The sequence below is a fragment of the Psammomys obesus genome, unplaced genomic scaffold (genome assembly GCF_907164565.1).
Source record: "Psammomys obesus unplaced genomic scaffold, mPsaObe1.curated_primary_1811, whole genome shotgun sequence".
NCBI lineage: Eukaryota > Metazoa > Chordata > Mammalia > Rodentia > Muridae > Psammomys > Psammomys obesus.
In genome coordinates this window covers 4,091,022-4,111,493 of record NW_026596158.1, presented here as the reverse complement: position 1 = coordinate 4,111,493, position 20,472 = coordinate 4,091,022, and the positions used below count along the sequence as shown (strand labels likewise).

At 49.1% G+C, this 20,472-nt stretch overlaps 2 protein-coding genes across 2 annotated transcripts in view; one reads left to right on the top strand and one right to left on the bottom strand.

The window, feature by feature from the left end:
- Nucleotides 1-2,136: 2,136 nt before the first annotated feature.
- On the top strand, nucleotides 2,137-11,168 carry Cebpg (CCAAT enhancer binding protein gamma). The gene is made up of 2 exons (XM_055594988.1): nucleotides 2,137-2,272; nucleotides 8,005-11,168. Exon 2 carries the CDS (start codon nucleotides 8,101-8,103, stop codon nucleotides 8,548-8,550), a length of 450 nt encoding a protein of 149 aa, XP_055450963.1. The 5' UTR covers nucleotides 2,137-2,272; nucleotides 8,005-8,100; the 3' UTR covers nucleotides 8,551-11,168.
- Nucleotides 11,169-14,132: 2,964 nt separating this feature from the next.
- Nucleotides 14,133-20,472, bottom strand: part of Pepd (peptidase D) — a 132,259-nt gene continuing 125,919 nt past the window's right edge. The window contains exons 13-15 of the mRNA XM_055594982.1: nucleotides 18,020-18,204; nucleotides 15,056-15,247; nucleotides 14,133-14,605 (exon numbers count right to left, since the gene is read on the bottom strand). Coding sequence (XP_055450957.1) covers nucleotides 14,480-14,605; nucleotides 15,056-15,247; nucleotides 18,020-18,204 — 503 coding nt within the window. The 3' untranslated portion in view covers nucleotides 14,133-14,479. The remainder of the gene's footprint in view (nucleotides 14,606-15,055; nucleotides 15,248-18,019; nucleotides 18,205-20,472) is intronic.

Genomic DNA, 20,472 nt, shown 5'->3' with positions numbered 1-20,472 from the left:
TCTACAGAGTAAGCCCCAGGCCGGGGCTGTACGGATAAGATGCTAATTTAACAAAAACAAAACAAAACAAAAACAAAGCAAGACAAAACAAAACAAAATTTAAAACACAAACAAAAATCAAAACTCCCAAAAAAACTAAAACCAAAAAAACAAACCCAAACAACTTATTTCTAATCAAAGGATCCCTAGCCGATGCAGAATTATAATCTCAGACCAGAGCTAACAAAACAGAGATACCATCTGCCAAGACTCAAACCTGGGACAGATGGTCCCTGAACTCTCAGAATATGACAGGCACGGTGCAGACCACCAGCTGAGGTGATCTGCTGTATTAATTTCCAAGGAACGTTTCCAAATATGCTTAATCTTAAATTTGTATAACACATTTCAGTTTATCTGGATTTCAAACACAGAGGTTTCCAGCAGGGTGTGAGGGAGGGTGTGTGCACCTATAAAGCCAATGCTTAGGAGAATGAAAGAAGATTCCCATGAGTTCAGATCCAGCTTGGAGTACATGGTTCTAGACTAGCCTGAGTGACAATGTGAGGCTATATCTAAAAATCAAGAAACAAAACAAAACAAAAACCAACCAACCAAACAAACAAAGGCTGGACCAATGGCTTAGTGGCTCATTCAGAGGACTGGGTTTCAGATCTTAGCACCCACCAGCAGCTCACAACTTTTACTCCAGTGCCTGGAGATCTGATGGCTAAGAGTGCTTACGGCATGTGTCGAGGTCTGGGAGTTCGATTCCCAGCATCCACGTTGTGTGGACCGCAATTATGTGGAACTTCCTTGCTGACTCTCTTGGTCCACACCTTAGCACACAGTTGGCCTCAAGTACATGCTTGTAAACAGGAAAAGAACTACCGGCTATCAGCTAAAAAGGAAATCTCAAGACTCCTGAGACTGACTGACTGCTGGGTACGGAAGGCTTGCCTAGACTCAACACTGAAAGCAGCTGCCAGGGTGGCTGGCAAAACAGAGGCAAACTCAATATACACATGACATGCAGGGATGTTTTTATTTTCTACAGTTTTTCTGTGATTAGAAAATATCAGGATTACAATCATGACTTTGTGAGAAACAGAGCACAGTACGACTCTGATAAGTGCTAAAAGTCTTGAAGAAACTGAGGCTCTTAACACAGAGATCCGAACCTAAAGAGACAAACTGGTTTTGATGACATTCTTAGCTTCCCAAGTGTGCACGGTTTTGTTTTTCTGTTTTTTTGTTTTTGTTTTTGCAGGTATTCTCAGGGATTCCTCGAAGCAACCTTAGGTGGCGAGCGGCTCTCCAGGCCTTGGCGACGAAGAAACATTTCCTCTTTGAAAGCCAGGGAGTTTCGAATGATAAAGCAAAGCGTTCCCAAACCTATGAGGCAGGCTCTGCCCTCCGCCCCGCTTCCTGTTTCTCAAAAACGCCTTCTGATGCTCTTGTGGACTCTTTGGGGGAGCCAGGCTGGACTGCTGGTCACTATTGGGACAGCATGTCACGTCCATCATCCGTTCTCACGGAGGCGAGCACACTTTGGAAATCGTGACTTGACAGGACTTGACCGTCTGCTGTTCTCAAGACCAAAATGTGACAAGTGCTAACCCTAAGTCGGACAGTTTTTCCTTAACGTTTTTTTTGTTTTTGTTTTTGGTTTTTTTTTTTTGTTTTGTTTTGTTAAAATAAAGTCTGCAAATGCCTCAGGGCCGCGAGGCCTAAAAACAACAACAAAACCACTCTAAAATCCACCTCAGGAAATGTCGTTTTCCAGAGGCAGGTGAGGCCCTCCTAAGATGACGGCCTTTTCCAGCCTCCAACGCGGGGAGAACTTTCCTCTCCACCGGTCACTCCCACAGCTCAGGGCCGCCGCCCGCCAGCACCAGCAGCCGGAGGGGGAACCCACGGAGCGCGCCTCCAGCCACCGCCGGTGCCGCCACGCCCACCACGCCCGCCGGTGCCGCCCCGCCGCGCGCCCGCCCCTCTCTGCCGCGCTGCCTCTGATTGGCTGGCGGCGTCGCCCGTCTCGAGGGGGCGGGCGCGTCGCCCTGGAACCAGCGCTTCTATTGGTCACGGCGGCGGCGGCGGCGCGCGGACCCGAGGAGGAGGGGAGAGCCGGTGGCCGCGGTGGCGGAACGGGCGGAGGCTGCCGGTTTCGTAACCGTCGCTCCTCCTCGCCGACTCGCGGGCTGCGAGGCCTGGGTCGGGTCGGGCCGCGCCGCGCGGGGGCCGCTCGGAGTGGAGGCCGTCTAGGGGGCGGGCGGGCCGGCCGGAGGCGCAGGTAAGGAGGCCGCGGGCTCTCGCTCGGAGGGGTCGTGGGGAGGAGGCCGCGGCCGAGCCCGCCGCTCGCGTAGGCGCCGGCCCGGCCCGAGGAGACCCGGCCCTGCCCGAGTCGGCAGGTTGGCCCGGAAGGCCCCTGGCGGCTTGGCGGCGCGGGCGGGGGCCCGGAGCGGCGTCTGATGCAACCTGCGGGCAACACCCGGCGGGGCTGAGCTCATCCCTGGCCGCGGCCCAGCGCCGCCGCGCCCGGCGCCGACCCCCAGCGCTCCCCGGGGCGCCCCTCATCGCGGTCGGGGAAGGGATGGAGGACCGGGTGGGCCCCTCCAGAACCCGGCCTCCTGCGACGTGCGGCGTGACAAGCCCGGCGCGCATTGGCCCCTGGGGGATGGAGGGTGTTGCTGGAAGAGAAGGTGGACGGAATCTTACTTTGGAGGCACCTAGGACTCTTCCTGTCGCTGCCCAAACAGCTCGGTCCGGGAGAGGGTCCGGGTCGTGTTTGGACTTAACCTAGTGGTCACCTAGGGAAAGCACTGGGTTTTTTAGACACATCGCGCTGCAAGAGGGAGATTTGGTTTGGTTGTTGGGGGCGGTCGCGTGCCCTGCGGCTCGCTGGGGGAAGTGGGGCATCCTAGGTGATCGCGCCTCGACCACCAGTTCTTTAGAAGCAGGTCAAGTCATGAAGCCTTAGCATGGCTGAAGGGAAGTCGGGAAAGGAGCCAGCCGAGGTATCCAGGTGGAAAGGTTGGGCATGCATGTGTGACGGGAAGGATGGTTTCTATTTCCAAGAGAGCCTGTGTCTTTCTGGTCTCAAGGTTGGCATGTTTAGTTTTGCTCTGCCTTTTTTTTTTTTTTTTTTTTGTAAGCTGCATAAGATGTGTCAATTTTAGAAAGGTTTTAACCTTTGCGTGTTGCACAACAGCTAGGGGACGTGTCTCTTGAGTTTCCACCCACTTGTATCCTTACTTGAATATATTATCGTTGAGTGCAGACCTGTGTCGCAGAGGAAGATTCGAAATAAAGCACCGTAAGGGCTTTCTTTACTGAGAAATTCTACATGGAAGCATTCAGAGCATGTCAGGCCAGCTCCCACATCCCTAGCCTTTGAGCGGTCTGTTCGACTGTTGCCATTTGAGTTGTAGTTGTGATGAGCTATTCCTGGGGTTATTTCCTTGTTTCTGAAAGACTGTAAATAACGACAGGACGCTATTGAGCTGAAGAAAAACTTGAGCCTGTTTCCTGCCTCTGGTGGGCACGCTTGGCTGGTTCAGTTATTTTCATTACTTATCAGAAACAAATAGATGGGAGCAGAGGCATCCCTCCCCCAGTATCCTTTAACATTCTCACAAGCACAGCATGATTACCAGCTGGGCTCTGGGCTCTGTGATCTTGGGGCGGTGCTTTCATACCTGGGGAATTAAAGGATCCTTGGGAAAGCCCCTGGGAGTATCCCCTCTTGAGATCATGGGAAGGAGACACAGGACCTGGTCAAAAGTTGCCTCAGTCACAATAATGACTACTGTAGCAGTTTTAGGTTGTCCTCTGAGGGGTGGCTGCATAGGTTTGTAACACTACCTGTTCTGTGCCCTGCGCTGCAGCTAAAGACCTGAATAGGGACACCTAATAAATGTGCATTTATAAACAGTGTATTTGTTTTGAAGGTGCTAAGTAGTGCTATAAATAGGTTTAAAGGATGACCTCCAAACACGCATACATTTTCTTCTCATACTCCAGTGGACCACTTACACTGAACTTGAAGGAGTACCCTCTCTCTCATGGTTCCTGCCTTCAACAGTTTCCAGGGAGACACCTTGAAGCTGGACTTGCCACAGAAATTGGCAGAGCAGATTGGACAAAAACCATACAAAAAGAGAAGACAGTGAGGCCATTTAGGAGGCACTGGGGTAGTGTAGTGGTCCCAAGTTGAGCATAAGAGAGGGTTAGGACCTTGGGTTGAGCCAGTAGTCTAGAGTCACAGACACTGATTTTTTTAAATTAAATTTTTACAGTTTATTCACTTTGTATCCCAGCTGTAGCCCCCTCCCTCTTCTCCTCCTATGCCTCTCTCCAAGTCCACAGATAAGGGAGCTCCTCCTCCCCTTCTAACAGACAGCTGGCAAGATGTGATATAATTTGGTTTGAGTGGAAGATTGCTTGACCGGTGGGTCACAACCCTTTTGGGGGCTGAACAACCCTTTTACAGGTCTCACCTAAGACTGTCCAAAAGCACAGATATTTCCTTTGTCTCACAACAGTAGCAAAATTAGAGTTGCAAAGCAGCAAAGAAATAATTTTGTGGTTGGGGTCACTCCAACATGAGGAAAGTATTAAAGGGTCCCCGCATTAGGGAGGTGGAGAGGCGCTGCTCTGGATAGTCTAGAGAGTGAGTGGTTAGAGGGAGCTCCCATTGCCACACCTGAGACTAGGGCCCCTGAGAGATGATGTCAGCCTGAGGTAATTTCTGTGGCATTAGGAGGGATGATAGATGTAAGATATTTTTGTTTGTAAATCTGAAGAGTCAGCCTTCATTAAGGAAATTGAGTGAAAAATTTATTTTGAAAGACTAATGGAGATATATATGGTTCTATCTAGTTTCTGAAAAAAAGTGACAAGCTAGGAAAACTATATAGGTTTATTGTTCCAAGTAAAAATTTAGAAAAGTTTCTATTTTATTTTACTATTCTAACATTTCAGAGTTTCAGTGTTTCATTCTTTTGAATGAACATTACAATTAAGAAATTTGCATTTGAAAAAATCTGTTATTCATTTCATTTAGCCTCATATTTTTAAGATCCATTGTCTCTATGCAGCGATAGTACTCCATCGTGTCCTCAAAATCATTTTGGGAGCGCCCCTAAAACAAGGCTGGAAGCCCACGTCCAGAACTTTTTCCTCAGCTGGCAGTCCAGGAGTTGGTGCTTGTAAAAAGTTGCTGGTGTTGGTCCAGGGGCCACTTTGAGAACAGTTGCCCCTCAGCTTTCCTGTTACTTCTTGGGTGATTGATTGACAAGGAGAAGGAAGAAGGCACCACCCTACTTCCTGTAGACTGAGCTTTGGAATACATTAGTCTATCCAGAAGCAGACTTTGACTTAGAGTTAAATACCCAGATATTAAATGTCAGATTGCTTTGTTGTACAAATCAGTAAATGTTTGTGGAAGGAACAAAGGCGTAAATGACAAGTATCTTTGTTCAGTGCAAAACCAAAATTGATCTGTTTGAAACCTTTTAACTCCTTGATTGTCTCTGTCTAGTTCTCTGTGTCTTTGTCTCTTTCTCTCTCTTTTTAGACAGGGGTCTCTAGTTCTGGTTATCTTAGAGAACAGGCTAGCTTCAAGCTCACAGAGCTCCACCTGACGCCACTGCCCAAGGCTAGCATTAAAGGCATGCACCACTATATCCAACCTACTTTTTATTTTTTAATTTTTCCCTTAATTTAATTAATTTATTTTGGTTTTTCAAGACAAGGTTTCTATGTGTAGCCCTAGTTGCCCTGCAACTTATTCTGTAGACCAAGCTGGCCTCAAACTCAAGAGATCTACCTGTCTCTGCCTTCCAAGTCCTGGGATTAAAGGTGAGCACCACCACTGCCCAGCCTTTTAAAAAAAACAATCAGGAATTATTTTTAAAATTTTCTCTTGCAAGTTTGTAGGTTCAATAAAAACACTTGTTTTTCTAGCCAAAAGGCTCACTCAAAACCTTTCCTTTGTTCTGGTTTGCGCCTTAGCAAGGTTAGGTAGCATCAGCCCTACCTGATTCCTGTCTTTGGGTTCAGGAACAGAAAGAACGTCCTGAAATTTGGAATTTGTGAATAAATTACAGTGACTAGAGTTCATGGTATTTTGTTAGTTGGGGCATCATTCCATTTCCACATCCCTGCTGTACAGACAGGGGATTGAAGCCAACAGGAGGGAAGAGGGGTGTCCAGGGTGAAAATGAGGGCGATAAAGCCAAGGCAAGATTTGCTCTCCTTTCTAGTCTGTACTTCTTTGGATTGTTGGTGTTATCTTTGAGCTTGGCCAAATCAGCTGTAGAGATTAGTTTTGAAGCATAAGAATACAAGAAAACAGACAGCTAAGATGAATATGATTGTTGAGATAATCTCAGGAGAGATACTGAATTATACAAGTTCTTAAAATTAGGTTACACACATTGTACCAACTTGATAAGCACCAGTGTTACATGGTAGCCCTGGTGGCTTAAATTAATATTGACTAGCACTTCTTATTTTTTAATTAATTTGTTTACTTTTTATTTTGAACAACCACCTTTTAAGTGGGAGAAAAATGAGACCACATAGTCATTTTCAAGGGAAGTTGTGAAATATCTATTATGACTCTTAACTCCAAGTCCATATCCATCGTGGCTTGGAAGGAAGCTGTCTTGCTTTAGTGCTGGAGTAAGAACAGATGACCCACTAGCTCAGGGCTGGCTGAGTAGCTTTTAAAACAATTCAAGTAATGATATATGGACATTTAAAGGCAAAGATTAATAGTAATAAATAATAAAAAGCCAACTTAATAAGCATGCTTGAAGAAAGGCTTGGCTAAAGTTTGGGTTGACCAAAGCTGTTGATGTTTACTGACTGAATTTTTCTTAATATGGGGGTGCTCACTGGGACATTTTCCTAACTCTAGCTAACTTCCCTAACTTTGTCCACTGATGTCGTCTTAGCAGTTCTGGGAAAAGAGAACAGGACAGTTTCATGGTTTGTAACAACACTTCTTCATTTCTGAGGGTGCTGAGTCTCCTAGGTGGACCCAGTTGATTGAGCTGTTTAGTTAGTGACATGTCCTCCTGGGGATGGGGTAGGTGTGCTTTCACACTCCACAATTCACAAGTGGCCAGAGGGATTAGCTACACTCAGCAAACCAGGTCTCAGTAGTTTTTCATAGGGGTGCTTTAGGAAGTCCACTCAACTCTTGAGAGAGAAGTCGGTACCAACACTGGTTGCACTGTCCCTTGGTCCAGCGTTAGTTCCAGGACTTGGCCTTCCTTGCCTGTATCATTAGGACTTTTTTTTTTGAATCAGGTTGAGTATGTCTAGGCATTTCATTAATGTGTCAAGGAAATATTCCTGACACAGTTGGAATGGAGGTACTTTATTGGATACGTTAGTTCCTAAATACAAGAAACAGTAAACTATCATTTAAGGTTAGTAAAATGTAAAAAGGCAAATCATCTAGTCAACTCAATACCCTGCCTTAAAAAAATAGCCCATAATGTGAGGTCATTGCTGATTCACCCTGGAAATATTGAATAGGGTACATGGCACGATCATAGCAACATCCAGATCCTCATGGGTCCTGCAGACTCGTTGTTCTCATCCTGCATTCTAACCTGACCTGACCCCCCCCCACACACACACACACAGACACACTGTAGGTGTCTGCTCTACAGTAATTGAACTTGTTTTCCATGCCTACCCAAACAGCTCAGATTTTTCTCCCTGGCAGATTGTCCAGCGATATTCGCTCACAGGTGCTATGTAATTTCCTGCTATGCTTTTGTTTTTTCCTCCCTTTTTTGATAATCACAGCTAGTTCCTGTGGACTGGCTTTCAGCTTATGGTGCTTCTGAACCAACTTACCTTTTGAAATTTGGAAACATTGGTATAGTTGACAGTTGTTTGTGTAAGCAAAACCAGGAAGTTGCCTACTATGTTAGGTCCGTGTAAGTTTAATCTTCCTTGATCCTGTCATTTCAAATATTTTAATACAACTTATTTTCTAACTAGGTACATGTGAAGAGTTTTTGGCAGTTGAGTGTGGCCTCTGCTCATCACATTGCTCTGATTTCTACCTGTTCAGTGTTGGCAAGGGAACGTGCCCAAATGAGCAAGCTGTCGCAGCCAGCCACTCCAGGAGTGAATGGAGTAAGTGTCATTCATACTCAGGCGCATGCCAGCGGCCTGCAGCAGGTCCCTCAGCTGGTGCCGGCTGGGCCTGGGGGAGGAGGCAAAGCTGTGCCTCCAAGCAAGCAAAGCAAAAAGAGCTCACCCATGGATCGGAATAGTGACGAATATCGCCAGCGCAGAGAGCGGAACAATATGGCCGTGAAAAAGAGCCGTTTAAAAAGCAAGCAGAAAGCTCAAGATACACTGCAGAGAGTGAACCAGCTCAAGGAAGAGAATGAACGGTTGGAAGCCAAAATTAAGTTGCTGACAAAGGAATTAAGTGTACTGAAGGATCTGTTCCTGGAGCACGCACACAACCTCGCAGACAGCGTGCAGCCCATCAGCACTGACCCTACCACGGCCAACCCTGACGGCACAGGGCAATAGAGCACCTTCCAGACGGCACAGCTCTGTGACTGGAACATGTGAGGTGTGACCACCCTGCACCTTTGGTTCAGGGGCTAGACTTGGTCTTTTCCGTTGGAGGTTATTTTCTAGGTTCAGCACTGAACAGCTGAGTAGCCATGTAATTTATCTGGTCCTAAATGATAATGGATTTTTGAAGCACTAAAAGAAAACTTAGGGGTTATGGTTAAAACAGAATTCTTGGACTTGAATATTCTTAACAAATCCTGACTTCCCCAGAAATGCTTCTTCTGTAGGAATGGGAAAATGGGAGGTCATATGGAAAAAAGGTCTGGGTTTTAATGAGACAAGACCTCGGGTTAAGAAAAGCTGACTTCCACCTGTGTTCCTCAATTTGTGATTTTATTCTAAATTGTGTATTGTAAATTCTAGGGCTACAGAAACCAATCATAATACTCTGGCCTCGTTTTATAGGTAGTATAAACCTTTGTTAGCATAATTGACATAGTTTTTTTTTCCAACAAGTACACATTTTAGGTGAAGTAAAGAATCCCATCAGGTCACATTGAAGAGGTAGCTAAAGATACAAATTGCATTTAGGAAGGAAAGAAGTAATTTTGTGTTTTCCCCCTTGTTTGTTTTAAAGGGCATAGAGAGTGGGATTGACCTTGGGGCCTCTGCTTATTGGATGAGCATAATCTGTGTCCTAAAAACAGTATCTACTGTATGCTGAATTGTAGTTTCTGTGGATGGAAGAAAAGGTAGCATTTGGTTTGGGGGAGAAACCATTTTTTGACAGCCAAGTTAGTAAATAAAACACCTTGGCGTAATGATACAGACCATGATTTAGAATACTCTTAATTCATTTGATTTCTCCTTTGTTCAGAAAAACCACCAGTGGGGCCGTGATTTTTAAAGGTAAAGTTTTTTTGTGTGCTTGTGTGAAGAGGCACATTTTGGTATTTGGTCTCAATTAAGTGATTATTAGAAAAATGTACCAACTTCATGCCATCTCTCAAAAGAATAGTCAAAACTTGAAAGTATAAGGTTTGAATCTTTAATTTATTTCCTAAATCTTATTTCTTTTTTGAGGAATCTCTTTTCTAGTTTAGTGGGCTGTTCTTCCAGACTTCATGTGTTATTGCTTTCATCAGTATGCTTTTGTGTTCTGGATAAATTATTTTAGAGACAAAATGCTGACAAAACTCAGGATATTGACTTTTTTTGTTGTGAAACCGAAAGGCTGGTAGGGTGTCTCTAGGGGCTGCTTTTTTTTTTTTTTTTTTTTTTTTTTTATCAGTGTTGTGCTATAGAATGGCTTGGTGACTCATGGTTTCTGCACAGTTCCAGCCCAAGTTTGGTGGTTCCTGAGGTGGTTGGCTAAACATGACTCTTGGTTGATCAAAGTTTGTGTTGCTGGGAGTCCTGTTTGAATGTGGTCATTTCTGGCCATCTTTCCTACTAGGACTTGGTATCCATATCCCAGTGTAACTTGTTGCCCCTTAGTGTGGCAGGAAGAGTGCTTGACTCTTCCCCAGGGCAGAGCCTGTCAGTGCAGCTCAGCAAAGCTGACGACAAGACAGGCATGTCTCAGGGAGCCAAGAAATGAGGGGGTTTTAAAAGTTAGGGTTCAGCACCAGTTTACCTTGGTTTGATAGATGTTTCGGGTAGCTAGCAAGGATGCCCCCATAGAATCCTAATCTTTACCAGTACCTACAATAAGCATTGTAGGTAGCTACAATAGGCATTGGAAACTCCTGCCCCAAACGGCAGCTTTCCCAAGTGGATGGTTCGTGGAGGTTATGGTTACCAGAACTTTAAAAAGCTGTAGGGAAGTCAGTGCTCAATATTTCAAGTCAGAATGAACAGGTGAGTTCCAGCCGTGCCCTTACCTTTGTAGGTCAGACTGGTCGCACAAGTAAGCCGTCTTCACTGAACTCATGTTAGCTGGTGTTTGGACTTTCTCACTGAGGTGGGAGTGCTGTTTAGCCTGATAGATGTATCAGTATAAAACAGAGGGAAACTAGGTTTGGGGAGTGGGAAAGCTTAAAGCTTTGGAAGTTGTAGAGTGACTTTTGAAACTCTTGTTCCTGGGGAAGCTTTATGGCTAGGTCCGGTGGCTTAGGAGCCACACTACTGTGGATTAGCCATATCTGTGTCTTCTGGGATGGGTGCCCTTTGACTAGTTCTGTGTGCGGAGGAGGGGTCAGAGCTGCCCATCTGCGCCCTGCCCTTCGGATCACAGCTGACTCTGGAATCTTAAGGAGGATTTTACTAAAATGTCACTGGGTGTTTGAGATTGCTCAGTTTTCACAGTTCTCAGTTTATGGAAGTGGAAACATGTACAGTTTGATAAGAAACAGCTTTTGTTACTTCTTAATCCCCCCACTGGAGGGCTGAAGCTTCGTGCCTGAACAACCGTGGAGCACCTACCGTGCTTCTGATGCCTTAGAAATAGGAAAGACACCTGTTTGACAGGCGAAGGAAGACTCCATTCTACAGCTAATCAGATCTGCCTCAGGAAAAAGTACTAACTTGTTCTTTTGCTCCTGGCTTTCAGTTTGTGAGATTACTCTATTTTTTTAAATAATTTTATTTCTTTCAACGAATTTAAAAATAAAACATCTTTGGAACAATGACTTTTTCTTTGTGGGTTTCTTTATCTAGGGGCATTAGCAAGAGGTTCACTGGTAACTGGCCACGAGCCTGCAGGCTGCCTCTTGCTGTTGTCCCGGGCTGTGGGGGTGGGCCAGTAGGGCGCTTTTGTGCGCGTTTGCATCTCTAAACATGGAATGCATCTTTAGTTGTTTGGTCTAACTTAAACTGCATTCCCAAGTAGGGGACATGGTGCAAAGGCTGCCAGTTTCCTGGCGGTTCCTAGCCCATGGTTCTCACTGAGGCCTATCCTTAACTGTACATTTTAGAGTACGAATACGGAAGTGAACTGGCTGCTGTCAGAAATATCATGTGTCCAAGAATCCAGTCTGAATTGTGTGTTCCAAGGGGAAAATGGCCATTTAGATGCTTTTCTCTGGTCCTTCGGTTCTTTCTGTGTTTGGGGAGATTGTGTGGCTGTGAAGTTTGTGTGGCCGAGTATGGTGGTGCATACCCGTAATCCCAGCATTATGGAGATGAAGGATTTGGAGTTTGAGGCCAGCTTGAGTACCACTGAGAAAGACCGTGTCTTAAAAAAGAAAGAAGAAAATTGTAGCATAGTAATCACATCTGTGGTGTTCTGTCCCATTTCGTTTGAATTAGTTGTAACTTTTTGTTTGTTTTTTAGTTTTAGTGAGATGGTCTCATGCAGCCAATGCTGGCCTTCAACTTGATATGCAGCCAGGTGACTTCTGACTCCCATCTCTACCTCTCCAAGAGCTAGGATTCAGGTGTGTACCACTCCATCTGGTCTTGTGTGACACTGGGCCTTGAACCTGGGCCTTTCTGTGTGCTAGGTGAGCAGCAGCTACTGCTCTTGTTAAGACTTTATTTCTAATAACTTGTATTAGAGAATTTTATACTTTGTGACAAAATCGGGTCTTAATAAAAAATACTTTCAGAACAACCAGCTCTTGAAGTGCTTGCCTATGTCTGAAGAGTTTGTCACTGTATTTTGTGCATTTAAAACGTCCTACCCCTAGGTTGTCTTTGGACACAGCCAGTCCCCCGACTCCTAGCCTGCCCTCTGAAGCAGCTGTCAGGTGCCTTTCTACAGCACCAGGTTCAAGTTGGACTTGAGTGTGCCTGCCTGCTTCAGACCCTACCACCTAGTCTGCCCCGCGCACAGCCACTCTCCTCGCCTGCATGGGCTTGGTGCCTTGTGGTTCCTCCTGTATGGCAGTGTCTGACATGCTCTCTAGAGCCTCCCCTGCTCCTCACTGCTCCCCATTCTTGGTATGTAGCATCTTTATCCCTCCATCCTCCCTGCTACTTCTTGAGCTCTTTCACTTCGGAGTGCAGCAGCTTTTTCTTTTCACTTCAGACCTTTGTTGGTTTAGTCTTGGCCTTCTGTCATTTTCCCTCATGTCATGTTTCACTGAGGTAACACTGCCGACATACTTGGAAGTGAAGCTTCAAAGGAGACACTTGGCTCTGAGCACATGGAGTAGATGATCCAGTTCTGAAGCTATACACATTTCTGCAGAGGTTGGAGGAAATAGACACAGCTTCAGGAACATGGGGTAGAGTGAGCCTGTGTTTGCTCAGACTGCTGTGTCTCTGGTGGGTAGCCGAGGGGACGGGCCCATCTGTACCAGCAAGAACCCTAAGAACGGGTGTTGTAAACCTAAGAAGTAAATGAGATAAATGGTGCTTTGGGACTGAGGTCAGCATTTGTTTGGTTTTTTTTTTTTTTTTTTTTGGTAGCTGTTTCATGTGGCCACATCATAAGCAACTTGTAGTAAATAAACCTTTCAGTGGCTGCTTGAAGTCTCTAGCTTGGACCAGTTTTTCCTCCATCACAGTTCTGTTTTATTTTTAAATTGATTCTTCCGTTCTCTTGCTCATCTCTCTGTAGGCCTAGCTGGCTGGATTTGCTTTGTAGTCCAGACCGGCCTTGGCCTGCCTCTGCTTTGAGATTGGGTCTCCTGTCCCAGGCTGGTAAACTCACTGTGTAGCCAAGGATGACCTTGGATTCTTGATCCTCTGCCTGCAGCCTCCCAAGTCCCGGGGAAACAGGCATGGCAGTGCTAGGGAGCCACATCCTGGTGGATCCTTTTTCACTTGGTCTTCATCTCCCTAATAAGAGAAACCTGGAACTGTGTCAGAATTCTAGAAGCCAGCTCTGGGACCAGGGCAGCCAGGTCTCTAGGACTGTCAGACACATTGTCAAGCAGGTGGTCCACCATGGGCACAGCTGGGCCCCACATGGCTCACAGCTTTGGGATGGAATTGGGTCATCAGACCTGGGGGGGGGGTGAGATGACTATGCCTTCCTTTGCCGCCTGCTGCCTTAGTGCTGTAGAGAGACTCTCTTGTGAACTGTATGGAAGCATCACCTCTCAGTAAAAAGCTAATGGCCTACTAGCTGAGGAAGGAAATAGGAGGTGGGAGTTCCGGCAGAGAGAAATGAACTCTGGGAAAAAAGAGGCGGGAGATTGGCCCGAGGACTGAGAAAGAAGACGTATAAAAACTGAGAAAAGTGACTAGCCATGTGGTATATGTGGAATCGGATAAACAGGTAACTAAAGTTAAAGGTTAGGTGAGGAATAAGCCAAAGCTTATGGCCTAGGCATTTATTCATAAAGTTTCCGAGTCGTTATTTTGGGAACTGGGGTGCGGGAGGAAAACCCGCAGTACACAGTGCTGCTGACTGACATGCCATCTTTGCTAGTATAAAAATGAAATCAAGCTCCCAGAACCTCTTAGCAGACGCCCAGTGGGTCCGGTGCCTGTCTGCATGAGAATCCTGGCAGCAGGTGACAGTGCTGCACTAACTGGCAGAATCCCTGGAGCTGGGGGACAGCTGCTGCTGGAGGGCTCCGCCGGTTCTCCCAGCCAGTCCAAGGCCAAAGCACAGGGCACAGGCCTGTGCTCTCTTAACAGTCCTGCTCTGGGAACGGGCGCCTGAAGCTGTGAAGGAGTTAGAGGAAGCAGGATACAAAGGGCCAGTTTAGAAAAGCTTTTATTGCAAATTCTACTCTGCATATTGATTTTTGGGGGGAGGGGAGAAGATACAAGTGCATCTTTCCTGAGCATATGGACATACAGATTGAGTTATGATCAAAGGATTGTTTTTTTTTTTTCAATCAGCACCGAGTCACTTTCATATAAGCGAAATCAAGGTTAGGGGTGTGATCTTGCAGGTTAATAAAATGCTGTCCTTTGGAAAGAGCAGTGACGGTTTTGATAGGATCAAATGAGAGCCCCAGGATCTCTTGCTGTCAGGGTGCCATGGGCAGGCTGATAGCACAGAAGGGCCAGGGCTCAGTCTCACCGAGTGTCGCAGCTGGCTCTACTTTGGGCCAGAGGCCTTGTCGCTGCCTGCCATGCATGCTTCAATTTCCTCCACGGTCCTGGGTACGCAGGTCAGCAGCTCCATGCCACTCTCAGTCACTACAACATCCTCCTCGATGCGGACCTGGGCCGGACAGACAGGACGCTGTTATGACCAGGCTGCCTTCACTTGCCACAATAGAGGAGCCAACCTGATCCAGCCTGACCGGGCCACCTGGGAAAAGCTTTCTGAGGGGTGGGACTAGTCTTTGTGACAAGACAGACTGGTCTCAAGCTTCCTGTGGCCCTTGTGTTGCGAGCTTACATGGAGCTTCTGGGACTGGTGGGCATTTTGAAGAATCTCTATTGGGAGGCAAGGCACCTGCTTGGTGACGGCGCACGTAAAGGGGTTGACAGGATGCTGTTATGACCAGGCTGGCTTAACTTGCACAGTAGCAGAGCCAGCCTGACAGGGCCACCTGGAAAAAGCCCTGAACATAGTCTTCTGTCCTACCTTTTCTTGAGGCGGCAAAGGTGACAAGCTGTGGGGTGGGGGACATTCTGGGAATAAGAATATGGGCCCCCAAGTACTCACCCCACCGAAGTTGCGAAAGCGCTGCAGGACCTCAAGGTTAAAGAAGCAGGCCTGGGCCGGGTCCGCCAAGGCCTGGTCCAAGAGGTGGTCGATGAAGTAGATGCCCGGCTCCACGGTCAGCACCATGCCTGGTTCCAGGCGCCTTGCCGTGCGCAGGCTCCGTAAGCCAGGCTCATCGATGCGCTCTACACCCTGTGGGGAGAGCAACGGTGGGGTGACCCAGCTGACAGACCCCAGGGCTGGCTACCAGGACCACCACCTCACTGAGAGCACGCCAGCCAGGATTGGCTCCAGCCCAGTCTAACCCTGTTGGTCTGGACCACACGAGCCCTCTGCCCTGTCTGCACACACCTCTGTATTCAGGGCATTTTGACCCTGGCTACCCTCAGATCTGCCTTCAGAACACTGATAATGTACACATGCAGGGCAAGCTGCCCAGGCAGGCCTAAGGCTGGCTGGGTGTCTGGTTGCCCTCAGGCCTTCTGCAAGTCAGAAGCCAAACCACAGAAGCCAGAAAAACTCTTAGGAGATTGCCTGGCCTGCAGGGCCTTCCTTGTCTTTTCTTCCAGGCAACTCAAGTGCAAACGGCTGGTCCTGGCTCCTCCAAGCCAAACCAGCCTTTTCAATAGAGGAAGGGACAGGTGCTGTCATCAGCATGGGCGTGTTACCACCAGTACCTGCTGTGTCTAGCCTGTACCTGGGCCCTGGGAAACAGCCCTATGGCCACTGCAGGCACTAGTGATCATTGCTTTCTGCTGAAGCTCTGTCCACCCTGCTCCTCCCCCAGCTCCCCGGGGCACCCACTGGCCTGTGGACAGGGCCTCTGAGCAAGTGGGCAGCAAGTAAGCATTCTGGTCAGGATCTGAGTTTGCCCTGCCCTACTTGTGGCTCCTCCAAGGACGCCCAGCTGCTGGAGACGGAGCTGTCATTTCTGACTGTTTGGGGGCCAAGAACATCAGACTTCAATTAGTGGTTCAAGTAAGGTAACCAGAAACAGGCTGGCTCAGCCTCCAAGGCCAGGCACAGTGAAGACGGCTGTTACTGGGAGTTCGTGAGGGTAGGGACGGCCACTGTGACCTGGTATGAGCAGGCCAGGATGGAGGTGGTGATGGGGCACAAAGCACCATGCCTCTCTCGGGTCACGCTCTGGGAAGAACCCTGGTTGGTGCCTCTGCAGCAGCCAGCTTGGAGGCTCTGGGGAAGCAGAATGCACCTAGAAGGCCCTAGGCCTCTGTGCTCAGGTGGGAGGTGCTCCTGTCAAGGAGAGGAGGCGGCTTCCTGCCCTTGGTATGCTGTGCTCTTGCTCTAGAGCCTTCCAGTTGCCACCGAAAGCCTGTACCTTCTCTAGGCTCGCATTCCTGTTCCTTTCCTTCATGCCACATTCTAAGTGCTTGGGCCTTCTCTGTGAGCCATGGCGGTGGGAGCCTTTAAGGGTCAAGGCCTGACCAGTCATGTTTCCTGGGTTGGTTTGCTTGGTCAGTTTTGTTTTTTTGTGACGCTGGAACTCAGGGTCTTGAGCATGTTAGGCAAGTCCATCCTGTCCCATGGGTGTGTAGGGACACATCTTCCTGCCACCCAGGAGAGTTTAGGACCATTACTCCACCTTGGATTAGGGGACACTAAAGGATCTGCAGTGAGGGCTACAGGACACACCTGTCTGAGAACACTCCCTCAGAACAGTTGCTCCTAGGGGTTGTATGTGTTGGGGATTACAGGCTAGCCTCCAACAGACACAGCAGAGGAGGATGGTGAGCTGGTCCAAGTGACCTACAGGCCCAGGATGGGGACAGTATGAGTCCCCTCCTCTTGGTCAGGGATTCCAGCTATGCTAGGGGCATCCAAGCCTGCTTCTCTGACTGGGAAGAGGGCTCAGTGAAACCTCAACTTGTACTGGACTCTGAGAAGAGGCCCAGATGTGTCTGCAGGCCTGAAATAAAACAAATGACTTTTATAGGAAAAGCCATATTTTTTCCACAGTGTTTATCTGTCAGAAGAATAGACCGAGCACAAAGGGCTGCTTACTGGAAAAGATGAAAACAGTTTGCTGCCAATTTTCTTTGGTGGAAAAAAAGGACTTTGGCGACTAATGAATAACGAACCTCAACTAACAATGTCTGGAAGGGCCTGCTCTTGGCTCCCTGCACACAATAGGATGGACAGAAATTAGGAAATTAAAACTGATTTTGTTTCTCCAAATTTAACTGTTTACACTTGAGAAAAAATAATTGAATAATAATGCTTCTCTTGAGCAATCCTTCCCCCTCCCCCAAAATCATTCTCAGTGCTTTCAAAATACCCCACAGCCAAGAGGCTGGGTCTAGGCTTGGTTCACTGGCTGCTGGGCCCCTGGGTGTGCATCAATTGCACAACCAGCCCCCTGCACGGTAGGCACCAGGCCAGGCTGGGCAGCAGGGACAGGTCCTGAGGGGCTATAGCCACCTGCCCGGTAGGGCTTCCCAGGAGCCCTCAGGCACCCACTGGGTGGTCCTTTGAGAGCTGGTGGTAAGAGGGAGAGGGAGCCTTGTCTGACGATGCCCTTTCAGCTATCCTTTCCTGCGGGTGGTGGGGAGGCAGAGGGCGAGCCAGCCAGGGCGCAGGAGAGGGGGCTGCTGTTGAGCTCCTGAGGGCTGAGGTAAGTCTGAGAGAAGGACGGGTGGGGTCTGGTGGAACAATGCCCATGAGACCTGACTTCAGTCCCATATCCTCTGTGGACCCTGCACAGATACTACCACGTGGCATTTGTCCGGGGGCATTGGAGGCAGAGGCACCCACTCCATGCCCTCTGAGGCCTGTGAAGCCACCTGGGAAGATCACTCATTGCTGCTGTGTCCAGGACCCCATTTCTCCAGTGCATCATAGGGAGACCCACCCCTCCTGTTCTACTGTATCCCCAGCAACCCCCCCCCAAAACCCCTTACTCTACTCCAAAGGGCTAGGCTTAGCAAGACCAGTGTGCACACTGACCTCAGGGTAGCCTCCCACGTCGTGTACATCTAGGCCCAGGAAATGGCCCAGCCCGTGAGGCATGAATACCGCTCCCAGGTGGACCTGGAGCATGGCCTCCACACTGCCACTCAAGAGGCCGATGCGCATCAGTTCCTCCAGGTGGATTCGGTCAGCCAGCCGGTGCATGTCAGGCCACCAGACACCTGCGGTTTAAGGAGAGGCCGTGCTCTGTCAGGGCTCCACAGACCAAGGGGTGAGCGTGACAGAGCCCAGGCTGCCCTTGAAGCTCAGGACCCCAAGACTGCATCATCACACTGGGGGACCAAGCTTCTGCCAGCCTCTGGTGGCAGGGGTCTGGAACAATTTCCATGACTGCCAATCAAATTCATCTCTACCCCATGTTTCTGGGGCAAAGGTCATTATGGAGAGCCTCCTGTGCTAGCTAGTTTTAGGCCCCCTTAACAGGCCACAGCTATTTTGAGAGGAGAGAACCTTAATTAAGAAAGTGTCTCCATAAGATCAGGCTGTAGGTAAGCCTGTAGGGCGTTCTCTTAATTAGCGATTGATGGGGGAGGGCCCAGCCCATAGTGGGTGGGGCCATCCTGGAGCTGGTGGTCCCCGGTTCCATAAGAAAGCAGGCTGAGCAAGCCAGTAAAGAGCACTCCTGCATGGCCTCTGCATCAGCTCTAGGTTCCTGCCCTGTTCCTGCCTTGGTTTCCCTCAATGAACTGTTACATGGGAACCAAATAAGCCCTTTTCTCCCCAAGTTGGTCACTGTGCTTCACCACAGCCACAGAAACCCTAGCGGAGGCACCGCCCAGGCACAGAGCTTCAGGGGCCAAATGTGGCTCCCGTGGGCCTGAGGCTAAGGACAGAGGAAATGAGCACTGCTTGGAGTAATAGAGAGGCCCCTGCAGGGCCTCATGCTGGGTCAGGGGCTGCCTGCCTGCTACTCGCCTTTAGGGAGACCACCGCACAAAGGCCAGGGCAGTCCAGTGCTGACCCCAAAGGCTGAGCATAGGTCACAGCAGGGCACACTGGCCAGAGGTGACAGCATTAGCACTACGGCACCTCCCGGTCAGGTTCAACCCCATGGCTGGCACTTGAGCTCCCAAAGGCCTCCCTGCCGAGTTCTTGCTCTGGCTGAGAACCAGGTGTGCCCTGTCATCAGCCCCAAACCTTGATGACCGAGGCTGTAAGAGGGGAGGGCTGTGGATGCTATGTAGTTCCAGGCGCTACGGCAGGGTTCTCAACCTGTGGGTCTAGTGACGGGTTGCCCGAGACCACCCTGCATATCAGATGTTTACATTACAGTTCATAACAGCAGCAAAATCAGTTAGGAAGTGGCAATGACACAGTTTTATGGCTGGGGTCACCACGACATGGGGAACTGTAGGAAGGTTGAGAACCGCTGCTCTGCAGGCTCCTGAACCAGCACGGGTCAGGCCTGGCCTGGAAGCTCAGATTGTGGAGCCTCCCTGGCTGACAGGAGGCTGCCTATGTGGTCTCGTGAAGGTGGTGAGGCTGCAAGCCTAGTTCACTGGGTGCTGGGCGACACTTGGCCCGACGGCTATGGGTGGAGGTGGGAGAAGTTTGTCTCCGAGGCTGAACCGGCATTCCTAGGGTGCTTCTGGTTACTGCCGCCTCACATCTGGGGGCCTCCTAGACACACAGAATGCCCCAACTGACCCAGTCTGCGGCCTTGTGGGTGAGGGCTTTCTCCAGTGGTTGGCATTTCATCAGTGGAGGCTGGGTAACTGGAATCCCAGCTGTCACTCATGCTCTGGCCTGAGCAGGCTTTCCTGATTCCCTGACCCCCAGGTGTTGCCTCTGCCTAAGAGCCACAAAGCTGCCCCACAAAGCTGGCCACAGTTTGGTGTCTCCAGGGCACTAATGATCTGTCACTTATGACCAGCCAGAGCCTGGTTCAGCACTCTGGTTACGGTGTTCTAGGTGTGTGAGGCAAGTCTGCCCCACCTCAGGCTGCTCCTCCCCAAGACCAGAGTAGCCTGAGGCTTTCTGCCCCACCCACAGCCCACCCCCTGGAGGACACTCCAGAGATCAGGTTACCCTTCTGCTCTAGAAGCACAAGTTACACTGGCGCCTTGGCCTTGGCTAAGCTATCCTTGTGGAGTGAGCTGGGGATGTCCGGGAAGACACCCCCATCCTCACCGATGCTCCCTGTGCACTCCCTGATACAGCCGCTTAACTGCTTCCACCATGATATCCCAAGAATTGGCTTGGCAGAACATGTGCCCTGAGTTCAGGCCCTACACATGTCTAAAGAAGTGTGCTGAGCTCCAGCGAGCCCAGCACAGGTCACCTGAACGCTCTCCCTGCACGGGGCCTTCCTTAGTCACTAAAGGAGAGCCCCAGGAAACAGCCCACCTCCCAGCACGGCTGCTTTCGGCGATGCGCCCACATGCTTGATTGAGCCTCACCTGAGAAGGGCAGCAGGTAGAGCCCATGCT